The sequence below is a fragment of the Anguilla rostrata genome, chromosome 5, assembly GCF_018555375.3.
Source record: "Anguilla rostrata isolate EN2019 chromosome 5, ASM1855537v3, whole genome shotgun sequence".
Taxonomy (NCBI): Eukaryota; Metazoa; Chordata; class Actinopteri; order Anguilliformes; family Anguillidae; genus Anguilla; species Anguilla rostrata.
Window position 1 is genome coordinate 39546308 of NC_057937.1, and position 12759 is coordinate 39559066.

At 40.7% G+C, this 12759-nt stretch overlaps 1 protein-coding gene across 2 annotated transcripts; it reads right to left on the bottom strand.

Moving 5' to 3' along the window:
- Window positions 1-3787: 3787 nt before the first annotated feature.
- Window positions 3788-12213, bottom strand: LOC135255255 (DEP domain-containing protein 7-like). 2 transcript variants are annotated; one of them, XM_064336161.1, is made up of 9 exons: window positions 12018-12213; window positions 9175-9598; window positions 8174-8304; window positions 7592-7784; window positions 7191-7408; window positions 5813-5955; window positions 5400-5525; window positions 4671-4749; window positions 3788-4108 (listed from the first exon to the last, which is right to left on the bottom strand). In XM_064336161.1, exons 1-9 carry the CDS (start codon window positions 12094-12096, stop codon window positions 3894-3896), a joined length of 1608 nt encoding a protein of 535 aa, XP_064192231.1. In that variant the 5' UTR covers window positions 12097-12213; the 3' UTR covers window positions 3788-3893. The 2 variants fall into 2 exon arrangements, with proteins under 2 accessions (XP_064192231.1, XP_064192232.1); XM_064336162.1 differs by lacking the exon at window positions 12018-12213 and adding an exon at window positions 10861-11276.
- Between the last annotated feature and the right edge of the window lie 546 nt (window positions 12214-12759).

Sequence of the window (12759 nt, forward strand, 5' to 3'; positions counted from 1 at the left end):
CAACATTATCGTACACTATGTATGTGTAAAGTGCATTGAAAAGTGACACATAGTGTCTAACTAAAACTATATTTCCCTTGAGATATATCAGTATCAGAGAGTGAACTATGCTCTACAAAGGAATGAATTCCCTGTATTCTAGCATTTTTTATTCAAGGAGGACCTATAAAGGGCATGCTCAATGTCCTTTATATTACCGATTCATCCATTAGCATAAGGCATTGGATGACATTCTGAAATAGGGCTATTAAATTTGGAGCCCTAGAACATGAATTAGTTATGTATCGATATGTTGAGCAAATCATCTTAACTTAGTTTCATCTCATCTTAGTCTCATCTTAACTTCCAGAAATCCACAGACCCGCTGAATTTCCTAACAAGCAAGTATTTTTAAACTGTAACTGTAAAGCGCTTAGAATGCTACCAATTAACATAGCACAAACCACAAAATTCACTTGACGCTACGAGCCACTGTAAATTTTCCATGACAAATGAAAAACTTTGAAGCATATGAAGGCATTGGTCTGCCGGACATTTCACATTAGCAAGGAATGTATTCTACTAGACAAACTGCTGGTTCTGGATTCCAAATTATTCTTCCTTCGGGCTAGAGACAAATCTGATTTTGTGACACAAATATTTTTTTCCCGAAAGCCAGCATCCATTCCAATTTGAAGGCCATTTATCAGTGTCAGTATTTTGGAACCATCTTACTGAAAACGAATGTAAATCATTATCATATACCTCATAACAACTCTGCTGTAAATATTGTTTTAATCAGTACCCAAAATGAGTTTTCAAAAAAGGAAAGAAAGGTTTTTTTGATTAATGAAAACAGATTTTTTTCAATAAGACACAACACTGGGCAAAGATAAGAGTGCAGTTGTAGGAGTTACCACAAGGGGGCATTGCTGCTTTATGTACAGTACTGTGTAAAAGTGCCCCCCTGCTAATTTTTAAGGTCTAGTATAGATTAAAAAAGGTGCTTTGGTTTTGCAAATAACACAAAAAGTACAACTTTTTCTTTATATACCCCACGAAAATTAATCAGGCATTTGATATCACTGCAAGAAAAAGCCATCTTTGTTTCAAAGCCATAGCTGAAACAAATCTTTGAAAAGAAGATGATAATTCCAGGTCTGTTAAACATTACTATGGGTTTTGAGGTAAGTGGAGAGAGATAGAGAAACAGAGACAGGGAAGCATAGGAACAGAGAGAGGGGGGATACTTTTACATTAACCAGATCTGTACTACCCAGTGAGCATCCTATGCCGTTTTCTGCTTATAAAACACTGTTAAACACTGCTTAAAACAGGAATACAGTGCAAACAGTAATGGCAAACAAATTCACGTCATGTTTAGACAATCAACACTTGCCATTTCATGAAATTTATTTTAAGAAATTGCTTTTCAGATTGAATGTAGGTTTCAGGTGAACTTTCCGTGTGCATGAATCCTGCGAGAATTAATTTTTCTTTAGCTGACCGGTATATTTAAATGCATTTTTGTGGCTTGTTGGTGTTCAGATTTACTAAATGTGGATTTATACGATAACTAGGCATTTTAGAGACATAGAAATTCACAGTCAGCAATATCCCTGGCATTATACCAAGTTATATTTAGAATATAGGTGTGTGGACCAGTTGACTGAGTTGTAATTATTCTTCAGGTTAAACATGGCTTATAATAAATAAATTCATATATTACCATGTATACATTACCATAAAGAAAACCCCCCAATCCACTTGAAATCTTGGGCATCTGACAGGCACCGAAAGTGGTTGCAACCTGACTCAGCTGTTCAGTTACTATAGCAAGCCCTACACTGAAAAAGCATAACATAATTTACATAATGTACAGAATGCGTTATGCAGTTGGCCCGGAAAGTATTTGTAAACTCCACAACTCTCCTCAGGAATTTGCGTATGTCAATTGCAGGATTAAAATGGAAATCATTCTGAAGGCAAGCTGGTATCGCACACCAGACTATAAGGGATGTAAGGTTTGCCCATCACTTCAGGGGTAAATACAGCTACCTTGACAATGCTCAGGGCCCACTGCTGGAACATTCCGGGGCTCAGCGGCATCTTGCCCTGCAGCAGAACGGACTAGTATCTTGGCTACAGGAAAAAGAGCCTGGTGACTTAGGGCATGGTGGAGCAAATTGATTGGCTGAGGGGCAACAGCACAGACTCAAACAGCCTCCTTACAGCTTGCACGCACAGCTCAACCTGTCCATTTGCATACATATTTTTTTAATTGTGGGTTCTTTCTATGTACCTATTTATGCAGAAACAGGCTGAACAGCGATAATGACCTTAAGGCCGTAGGACAAGAGTGCAGCATTTTAGTGCTCAAAACCCAATGTATAAATGCTGCGAATGGTAGAAGAATATCTCATTGTCTGCACACATTCTTGGGCTTGCACAGTGGGTATTAACTTACACGAGCGCACGCACACACACAGACGCAAGGCATAACTATCCCTGACATGCTAGCCCTGAAATGCTAAATCTTTCTGTGTTTTGCATGGGGGAAATGTAGGGCCTTTGAATTTATTACTCTCTAAATTACACTAGATCATTCCACCGAGCAGCCAGGCAGATTTACACCTCAGAACCAGTCCACAGCACACCAGCATTCCTGCCCTTGATCCTGAAATGATCACAGGAGGGATTTTAGAAAGTAGAATCAAATGTGAAAGCAGGGCTTCTCTTAAAATCTGATCCATTGAGTTGCAAATTACAGGCAAGATTCAAATACCCCGTGGGACCCCAACCTCAATGTTCTCCTTTTTAAGTCCGATTTTTTCCCTACATTTGCTAGCTCATTTCCCAATGCTTCTGACGCTAGTTCTTCTTTGGACAGAGTTTTACTGTGTCTATAGACTTCATTTCCCATCATCACTGAGTAATTTTTGTAATGAAAACAGCCCAAGAGCGCATGATGTATGCATATATGACCAGATGAGAATTATTAAGCAGCTGGTTTAAGCATCGTACAAAACTCACACTGGCAAAATCGTTGAATACAGTTCAAGTGTTTCTTGTAGAAACATAAAAACAATGTGCCTTGCTGGACTGAGAAAACTAAACCATTTTGTGGTTGGCAATGTAAACTACTGCATTAGTTTTCTATATTTTCTAAAGTTTTCTAATATTTATGTCCACATCTAAAACAGTTTTGACTAATAAATCACTGGGGAGGTGTGACATTATACTACTGCTGCAGGAGTCATTACTTTTGCAGCTGCAGTGTTAGAAATTGCCTGATACTGACAAGCGATGTGCATTGCATAGGCACTCCGTCATCCGAGATATGTTGAGAATTGTGAGATTTGTCTGACATTCGACTCGGTTGAAAGGCTAATGTGTTCATGCTGCGCTGTATAAGCAGTACAGCTCACGATACAGAGCACCTTCTCTCCCTGTCAATAAGGCCATTCTCAAATTGAGTTCCAGACATGAACTGAGATATTTAGAAAATTCTGCATTTAACCTTTGCATTCACCGCTATGTTTTGTACAGACGTGAAGCAGAATAGTCTTTGCGTCTATATCTATGCTTTCCATCTGGAATGGTGCAGGCTTATAGATTTGTAAAGAAACTATCACCCAAAGGATTCCTACAGGCTGCATACCTTTCCTTAAAAGTGTGAAATATATCAATCCCCATAGTCCAATAAGACTGATAAATATATGTGCTCTATTTCAAATACTCAAAATGTATATATATATGAACAATTTTTGGTACAGACGACCATAGATCACTGTCCACAGGGTACAAATCAAGTAAAAACACATTTATTCAAGTCTTTTCACATTAACATCTTTGCATAAAACACTTTACAACATTTACAGCAGGTACAAATACAACATATACAACATGTACAATTATACATCAACAGTAGACATTCTATTTTCTAAATACTGTACAAGAATTTCTGGATGGCCTTTGTAAAACTGCCCTAGTAAGCGTTTTTTCTCTTTGGCGGACAGTGTTGGGTTTTCACGGATCGTCCTGAGTAGTGCCAACAGCTCGGCCTCCGTGGTTTTCTGAATGCTATCCCTGCATGCTTTTCCTGTGACTCGCTGACAGAAGGAAGGACCTTGAAAAGACCATAGATAAAACACTTGTCATTCATGAGAAATTCTGACTTTTTTATGTTTTTATTCCCCATTTCCCCAAATTTTTCTCCAAATTTTTAATTGTATTCACTAACTTCACTCATTGCCTATCGATTGGCTATCGATTTGGGAGAGCACTGACCAGCTTGGCTTTGAGACATAGTGTCAAAATGCAGTCCATGCACATGTTGCACAGACATGAGTCAGAGGAAGACATTTCATGTGCAGCTTCAGAATCCAGACTGTGGGCACCTGACTGACCAGCAGGGGTTGCAGACGCAGTGATCCCAGCCAACTGATTCCCTCCCTTCCTAGACAATGCTACAGCTGGCACTGCCAGTTCCTCAGATTAGATAAAAGACTGTTGGGCCCATCCTCACACTGGAACAGCGCTTTAATAGGGTGACCCACAGTAGCTCCTAACACACTGTGCTCTTTTCAACTCTTGCATTGTTGATGCTGACTAAAATTACAAAATATACATAGCTGATGGTTCTGCTTTACGCATGGCAAATGAACCAGTTGGTTTCCATAGGGCCGTACCTGTTGCGTCATCCGGGTTTTTCCCATTCGTGATGTTTTGTAGTTTATCACTGACCAATTTGTGCAAAGACCCTGGAATCTGGAGCAAAAGATAAGACAAGAACTTTAGAAAATGACTAGCATGAAACCTATCAAGTGTCACCTGACCCTAAAACCAGGACTAATTCTTTGCCCCAAAGGCAGCAGGTAAATTTAATTGGACAGAAGGAGAGGAATCGACTTGTTTATACCCCAAACTGCTATGCAGCAGAAAGATGCCTGTCTTCAAATGCTGTCCCACAGAATTTAATGGAAGAATACTGTAAACAGACCAAAGAGACTGCTCTAGAAGAGCATCCTTTATGATGTTCCATTGATGTTCAAGCCCACTGTTTGACTTGGGCTCTGCAGCCTCCGCAGTGTAAACAGTGCAGTTCTATTATGTGGTAAAAGGAGGCAAGAAATAAATATCCAACAAGGGCACTTAAAGGGTTAATTTCAAGGGGCTGCCTAAAATGGGATGTGCACATCAATCCTTTCTCACATGCATAGTGAAGAATAAATAATGTATGGGAAAGCACCGTCCGAAAGATCCCAGAAATAAGCTATTTACTTTATTCCTTATCAAGTCAGCACATGACAAGATTTCAACTATGATTTAGACTTTGTCCGAATCATGCGTCGAGCGTTAATATCAGAGCGCAGGCCTAATTCTGTGTTTATATCAACAATTAAAATGAGTGAGAGTACCTTGAAGACGTCGCGATGATTGTCCATCATAAAGAGCACCAGGAGGTCCACTTTACCCTTTGCCAGGTGTTTTCTGTGGACGATCGCTCTGGAGAAAGCCCTTTTCACCGCCATCCTGTTCTCAATCTGAAATAGACGCAGAATGCATTACGGCTCTATATTCTTCTATTAAATACATAGGTTACTGCACAGTGCGTAAATGTTTTTGTGTACAAAAACGACTTCTTTTTTACATTCCCATGTAATGTAAATTCAGAATCCTATTTATTTGCTCTGAAGTATAAAAAAAAGACCCATACAGAGCTATGGTCTGCGCTGTTGGAATAGCACGCTAGGCTGGGTGAATGTAAATCCAGAACTGACCAGGTGGCTCGGGCGGCCTAGCGGCTAACCCCTTGCACGCATGGCCTCACCTCTTTGTGCAGTCGGACCTCGCGGGTGTCTGCAGCCGCTGCCATGAAAGACAGCAGCCTGCGCAGCTCCTCCTGGTTGCGCGAGTGCAGCAGATTCAGGCACAGCTGCAAGGCCTCCAGAGCCTGCTCCATCTTCCCATTCACTGCAATTGAAAGCGGACACGGTTATCTTTCTGTTCCCTGGAATCAGAAGTGGACAATTATCTCTGTTCACTGCAATCAAAAGTGGGCAGTCATCTCTGCACACTGCAATGAAAAGCGCACAGTTTATCTCAGTTCACTGCAATTAAAAGTAGAAAGTTATCTGCTCACTGCAATCAAAAGTGGACAGTTATCTCTGTTCACCGCAATCAAAAGTGGACACAGTTATCTCTGTACACTGCAATCGAAAGTAGAAATGGCTATCTCTCTGTATGCTGTCATTGAGAGCGAACATATGACACAGACAAGCCCTTCATTCATGGATGCTTGTTTGAAAGGCTACAAAGAGTTGTGGGTGGAGAGGGAGGAGCTCAGTCAGACTTCCTAATATCCCACCACTGACAGACATGAGACAAACACGTAACATTAACAAGGCTACATTATACCACCCACATCACCATCTCTCTGCCTGGATCGAATCTCTTCCTCGTTTAGGCAATGGTCACTAAGTTTTACTGTATCAACTGACACTATCTTGTCCTAACATTAAAAAGTGTGCTGAACAGAATTTTAACTCACAAGGCCATTCATGGATCTGGGCAACATCTAGTTTGGTTTCTTCTTAAGAAATTCATCTGGTGAACATGCTTTCAGATGCAAGTCACATTTGTGATTAACAGTGATTAAACACTGCACTATGCCCCACAGAAGAACAGATATAAAAACAACCCTATTCCTTAGGGAGCTCAAGTTTGCTGATATTTCAAGGTCCCACTCAATCAAGGGTCTTAACAACTCCAATGCACATTCAGGAAGACAGGAACCAATTTTCATTCCACTTCTGCCCCAGTTATTACCATATACTATACAGGCAATTACTCTAGATGGAACAGAATGTAATATTTTTCAGAATTTGTCTGTACTAAAAGACTCTGCCTAAGTCCCATAAACAGTGCATAGAGCCAGATCTATAATAAACATTTACATAAGCATGTCCAGCAGTTTTAGTGGCTTGTCCTGCTATTATAAAACTTGCAACAAAAGGGGCCTGGAAAGACATTCTGTGATGTCCACTAATTTTAAATAATCAAATATGAAAGTCGAAATGTATTGCCGTTTAGAACAATGAAAATGACAGTTTCGATAATTTAGTACCCGTACATTTCAAAACTAATTTGGCTGATGCCCCTCCCCCCGAAAAACGAACAGGGTATCCAGTGCACAATGTGTCCCTTACCCAGCAGGTCCGCGATGCCGGTGTGGACGTCGAACAGGCGGGCTGAGAGCAGGGCTGGGTGGTGGGGCTGGCTGTAGTGCTTCTCCAGGACCTCGAAGAGCAGGCGCTTACACTGAGGGGTCTCTGTGCATTTGGGCAGGCCCCGGCTGACCTCCACCACCAGCTGATCCGGCAGGAACTCCAGGCAGTCCACCGCGGCCGAGAGCCAGCCGTCAGCCCTGTAACGGTGACATGCGCGCACGTTCAGACCTGAGCTGTGCCGGGTGGCTCTGAGACCACGGGGTCAAAGGTGCATTTTTTGTACCATTGTATGGAGTGAGAGAGCTGCCATTGTGCAGAGGCCAATTAGCATGCCTCCATGCAACAAAAAAGAATTGACCGAAAAACTAATTGGCACATACTGCGAGTCACTGAAGGCCTTCAGGATTTCCCGGTCCAGGTAGTTGCTGGTGTAGAGCAAGTCGGGGTCACTGTCCATACTGCGCAGTGGAGGCTGAAGGCTTTCCCTGCTCTCCAAGAGGCTGTCCAGCAGGGGGAGCTCTACCAGCTGCAGTAGCCTCAGGACGGTCTGCTCCCACCATACTTCATTCACCACTGCAGGGCAGGAAGGAAAGATCAAGTAGCCATCAGCCAAAAGGTCAGCCCAAGGATTTCCATAAAGGTTTTCCGAGTACCACACTACCAGTGATCACTGATAATTATAATTGGCTAAATTAGTCTGACAGGTAAGCCCTTGCAAATCCGTTGAAATAACATATTCAAGAAACTGAGAAAGTAATATTTCAGAAGGTTATTTATAGTTGTGGTTATTCCATTTTAATCCACCTTGAACATTCCCTAATGGCCATTACAATCTAATTTGTGGTTTTGTAAATGCTTCAAACTCAACTTTTCCACTTGCTTTGTTGCAATGAAGTGATGATAATAGAGACCAGTCAGGAGATTAAGGTTAATTTTTTTAGCTCTGAAAAGCACAAACTTACATGGTTGTGATAATCCCGGGTTCATCTTCATCTGTTGGATGTTTGATGGATTCACATTGTTTCCCAGGAGGTCATCCAAAGACTGGCTAGTTTTGACAGGTGTGGATTTCAAATATACTGGCTCTTCTTGCCTGCCAATTCACAACCAAAACTATTTCAGTATTGAACACTGTGATTCTTAAACAGTCAGGTTTGCATTGAGTCACAGGGAAATTAATTCAAGTCAGAACCAATGATTACAGCAAACATATGACAATCATGAAACTATTATGCTGCTCAAAAAATATTTTTGCTTCTCCAAAACAATTAAGTAATATGAATAAAGGCCATACATCCAGTACTGAGTATTAAAGTGAACACGTAATAAATTCTGCCAATAGAAAATGTGTCATATTTATTCTGTTTAAACAGAACATGCCTTTTTATTTCAGAAACATTGCATCTACTTATAAAGCACTAGAATTTGGTATAAAAGTCAAAAAGTTCATAACCCATTGTTTTATCATAATCACAACATGCTTACTTTGCATTAAAAAGCATCCTTGTCTGTGTTTAGCCAAATCTACACCCCTCATACAGGGATACATTAAATTCGGGAGCTAATTATATTACACAAGGATTAGATTAGTACCTATATCAACTGATCCAACTGATGTTAAGCGTTTGAAACACAGGCATCTGATTTACAAAACAGTTCCTAAAATGGGATGTGTATCACTTTGTGAGGCTGCTATATAGGCAGTTTTATAGCGCTTTGTTTTCTCCAAGTTCCTCTGCTGACCAATAGGACAAGCCCACTGTCTAGCCCATTCCACTCAGCCTCAGATAGTTACACCTTCACAGGGAAACTGAATGTCCTTTCTCACCCACATTTGACCTCAATGACATATTCCCTTGGTGGTGGGGTGATATATACTGAATTATATTTTGTTGGGGTTTTGTACCACAACAACCGATTCTTCAGGCTAGAACACCATTTGTAGATATTAGGAATACTTTACCGTCTTGCATGTGTTCTGTATATAATCCTAGGATCAACAGGGGAAATGCATCCATTTTCTTGATTGTTCTTGGCATGGCTCTGTCCATTCAGGAACCTGTACAGGCTGCAGCTACTGTCTTCAAATATGGCTTGTTTCTTTTCCTTGCCAAACACTTTGGTGCCCACGGGTTCAAACACCTTGCATTCCATGAGGGCCTGGCATACACGCACCACCTTTGCCCTGGGAATCTCATCATTTCCAAAAAACCTGTTCTGATTAATGTGTTCCAGGATGACTTCCACTGCCTCCGAGCCCAGGAAGCAGTCATCGTAGGACTTGAGGTTGTGGCGCCTCCGTTTTACCTCCACCTGCGACTGAAGGTGGTTGATGATGCTACTCCATATGTAGGTGGCCCGGAAGGGCTTGCTGGCCATCCCGTGACCTGAGAGCAAATCAGGAAATAAATGAGATGAGTTTTACTCAGCTAGTGTCTCGCAGGTGCCCCTCAGAGCCAATGATGAGCCTCTGCTGAGCATTTTGGGTCAATAGCATTGGTTTAGAAACAGTTATGGGGAGGTTGGTGAGAAAAAGAACTATTCTGCCATGTGACCTGTTTTGCTAAGGAAACCAGAAGCACAGAGAGGATGGGATGGGCAACATATTCCAAAGAAAAAACCATCCTTGGCAAAAACCAACAGCAAACAAGTCACACGATTATACCACTACATCACCTAAATTACATCACGTTTGATACGGTGATGACATTGGGCCTCATTCACAAAACATGTACAATCACATTTGGTCGTAAACTGTGGGTAAGAACGTTGCCAAGAACATTTTGGCATTCATCTTTTTTTCTTATCTACATTTGTTCATGGTCATTCCCTTATGCTAATCACATAAACAGGATTGCAAGTAGAATTTACAAATAGGCAGCATTCATCATCTCATACACCTGGGATATGCACAGAAACAAAGGTCTCCACGTGTCATTTTTTTTTTGTAGGAACACTTAAGAACAAAAGTAAGGATAATTTAAGAAACGTTTTGTGAATGAGGCCCATTGTGAGCATAATGCTCATTGTGTCTCTCCACTGTGGACTCGATCCCATTCTGTAGAATCGCTGCATATGCATAGAGAATCATACAGACCCACTACATAATTAGACAATCTTGTCACCTGTGGATGCCCTTATTTCAAGTTAACAGTCTGTTGATTTGAAAAAAGGGCCCTTCTTATGCCAACAGGTACAGATACAAAAAGACTTGAAATCAAGCAGTTCAGCATTTATTTTGCAGACGCTGCCTTTTCACAGTTTGTGTCACTCTTATGTCATATGAATGAATACTCTTCACATACCAGATCAGTCATGAAGGAGCCATTGCATTTGAACTGTGTTTTAATCAGACCTTGCTCATGTTCATTGCTTATGTATGAACCAGGATACAGGTTAACGGAAGAGAAATTATCTCCATTTATCTTGATAAGTAATGTTTTAATAGGCTGACCTATGTCCTGAATAATTTCATTCTTCTCATCCAGCTGAGAGAATGTTCTGTACTACAAGAACCCATTTGCATGTACTAAAGATTGCATAACAATCTTCACAGCAGATGTTGAGAGCAGTTGCTCTGCTGAATGTTAACGCAATGTGTTACACCCATACATCTTAAAAAAAACTTTGATATAAAAAGAAAACTTACAAAGCTTATTCTGATCCTCGGAGAAATCATTGGCAGCCAGGTATGAAAATAAGTCTCTGGTTTTCAAACATTCAAAGGCAAGCTATCCTTGTTATTTTTCACGGAGTTGAGTAGGATATGACCGAACTGCTCCTCTATACCAGCATTTACCCATTTATTCCTGTTTGGCTGTGATTGGCTTGGGGAAGTAGTTTGCAAAAGTTGTCCTACTGGAATTCATACTGCAACTTCATGACCTATTTCCTTGGGGGGTTGGTTCCCTGAGCCCAGAGCAACAGTGAGAGAGGCTTGTTTGCACAACAGACATGTAAATAATCGCGACGGGAGTAGGGAGGACGCCTTCATCATTTCCTCAAGAAACTTGAAAAATACAGATAATGATACCGCAGGTGTTTAGCGCATTGATACACCAGATTAAATAATTACTTTCATGCCAATATTTGAAGAACAAATCTCGACGACATTTCGTCGTTAAGTAACACACATAATTAATAAATATCAGGTGCGTGAATAGCATGTTTTCTCGCAATTTCTTTGTTCTCCGCACAAAAACTGGCTTGACTGATTAAGCATTTTACACAAGGTGGCTATAAAAATGTTTCGCATGTAAGCCCATGCATTTCGCTGCAACTGCGCTTACACTGTAAAAAAAAAAAAAGTTAAACGAAGGATATAGCTTAATTAATGTCGCTTGGAACTAGTGCTTGTGGGCAGGAAAACCAAAATGAGCATACAACTGTTAATTTAGAAGGTTAAAAGAGGACTATGACAATTCTGTGTAGTTCTCCATATTTTTGTGAGAACGTAAGCCAATCAACTATAGTCAGACCACATGTATCATTAGTGCCTTGCATTAAGATCATCTTCAAAATGTAACAAGATGAGACAATCGCTTTTCAATTCACATACAACACAGGATAGCAGACAATGGCGCAATTTGACAGTATTGTAGGCTATTCAGAAATGTTTTTTAGATCCAGCAACTGCATTTGAGACATATGTATCTAAATGGCTGCCATAGAGAAATCTATCTGTGCCTGTTGATTATAATGTTCTGACGTAACATGGCTCTAAAATACAAATTAAAGTGTCTGGTGCAGTATATTATCTACTAGATAAGTACCCAGCTCACTGCAAACAATAAGTATTTTACTTACTTGGTGGTCGGTGCATTAAGCATGAATTAGTTCCAGAGAGATTCAAAGCCACCGCCGCATCCTCCCTCACTGTGCCCATATGACTGCACGCCTGGTTAGTCGCAACTTCTCAGTTTGTGCGGGCGTGACGTAACACCAGTCAACTCTCTCACAACAGCTACTGATACCGCATGCAAGTGACAGCAAATAACCCCTAAAAGTGTTATCCTTTGATCGAGCAATCGCCGAAACCGCGCAGCCTTTGAAAATACTAATCGAATCAGCATTGTGAAAAAAAAATCACATTGTGTAAGATGGGGGAAGATGCCGCCGGGCTAAGAAGTCCTTCCCCTTACTTTTCTTACTACTTCGCGCCAAGTTTTATTCCAGCACATTAATTGAATTCTGCTTTTTTGAGCGTTTAACGTACTTTAGATGTAATCTGACTCGTACTTCTTGCAGTAAAAGGATTACCTGAACCAACGAGTCATCAAGCAAATTATAGCCAAATTTATTTTCGTTGGTTCCGGTAATCTTTTCACTTCAAGAAGTATTTTAGATTATGCTGATTTACATCAAATGCCTCTCTTTACAATGGACTGAGATTTCCCATTGGATTGATACCAAGAACAGCTTGCACTGATGTAATCAGTTATCCATTATCATTATTACTGGGGTAACTGAAGAGCTGTGGGTGAAAACCATGTCAGTTTCATTCAACTCTGTACTCATGAGATGATTCTGTAATTGCTCTGTCCATATG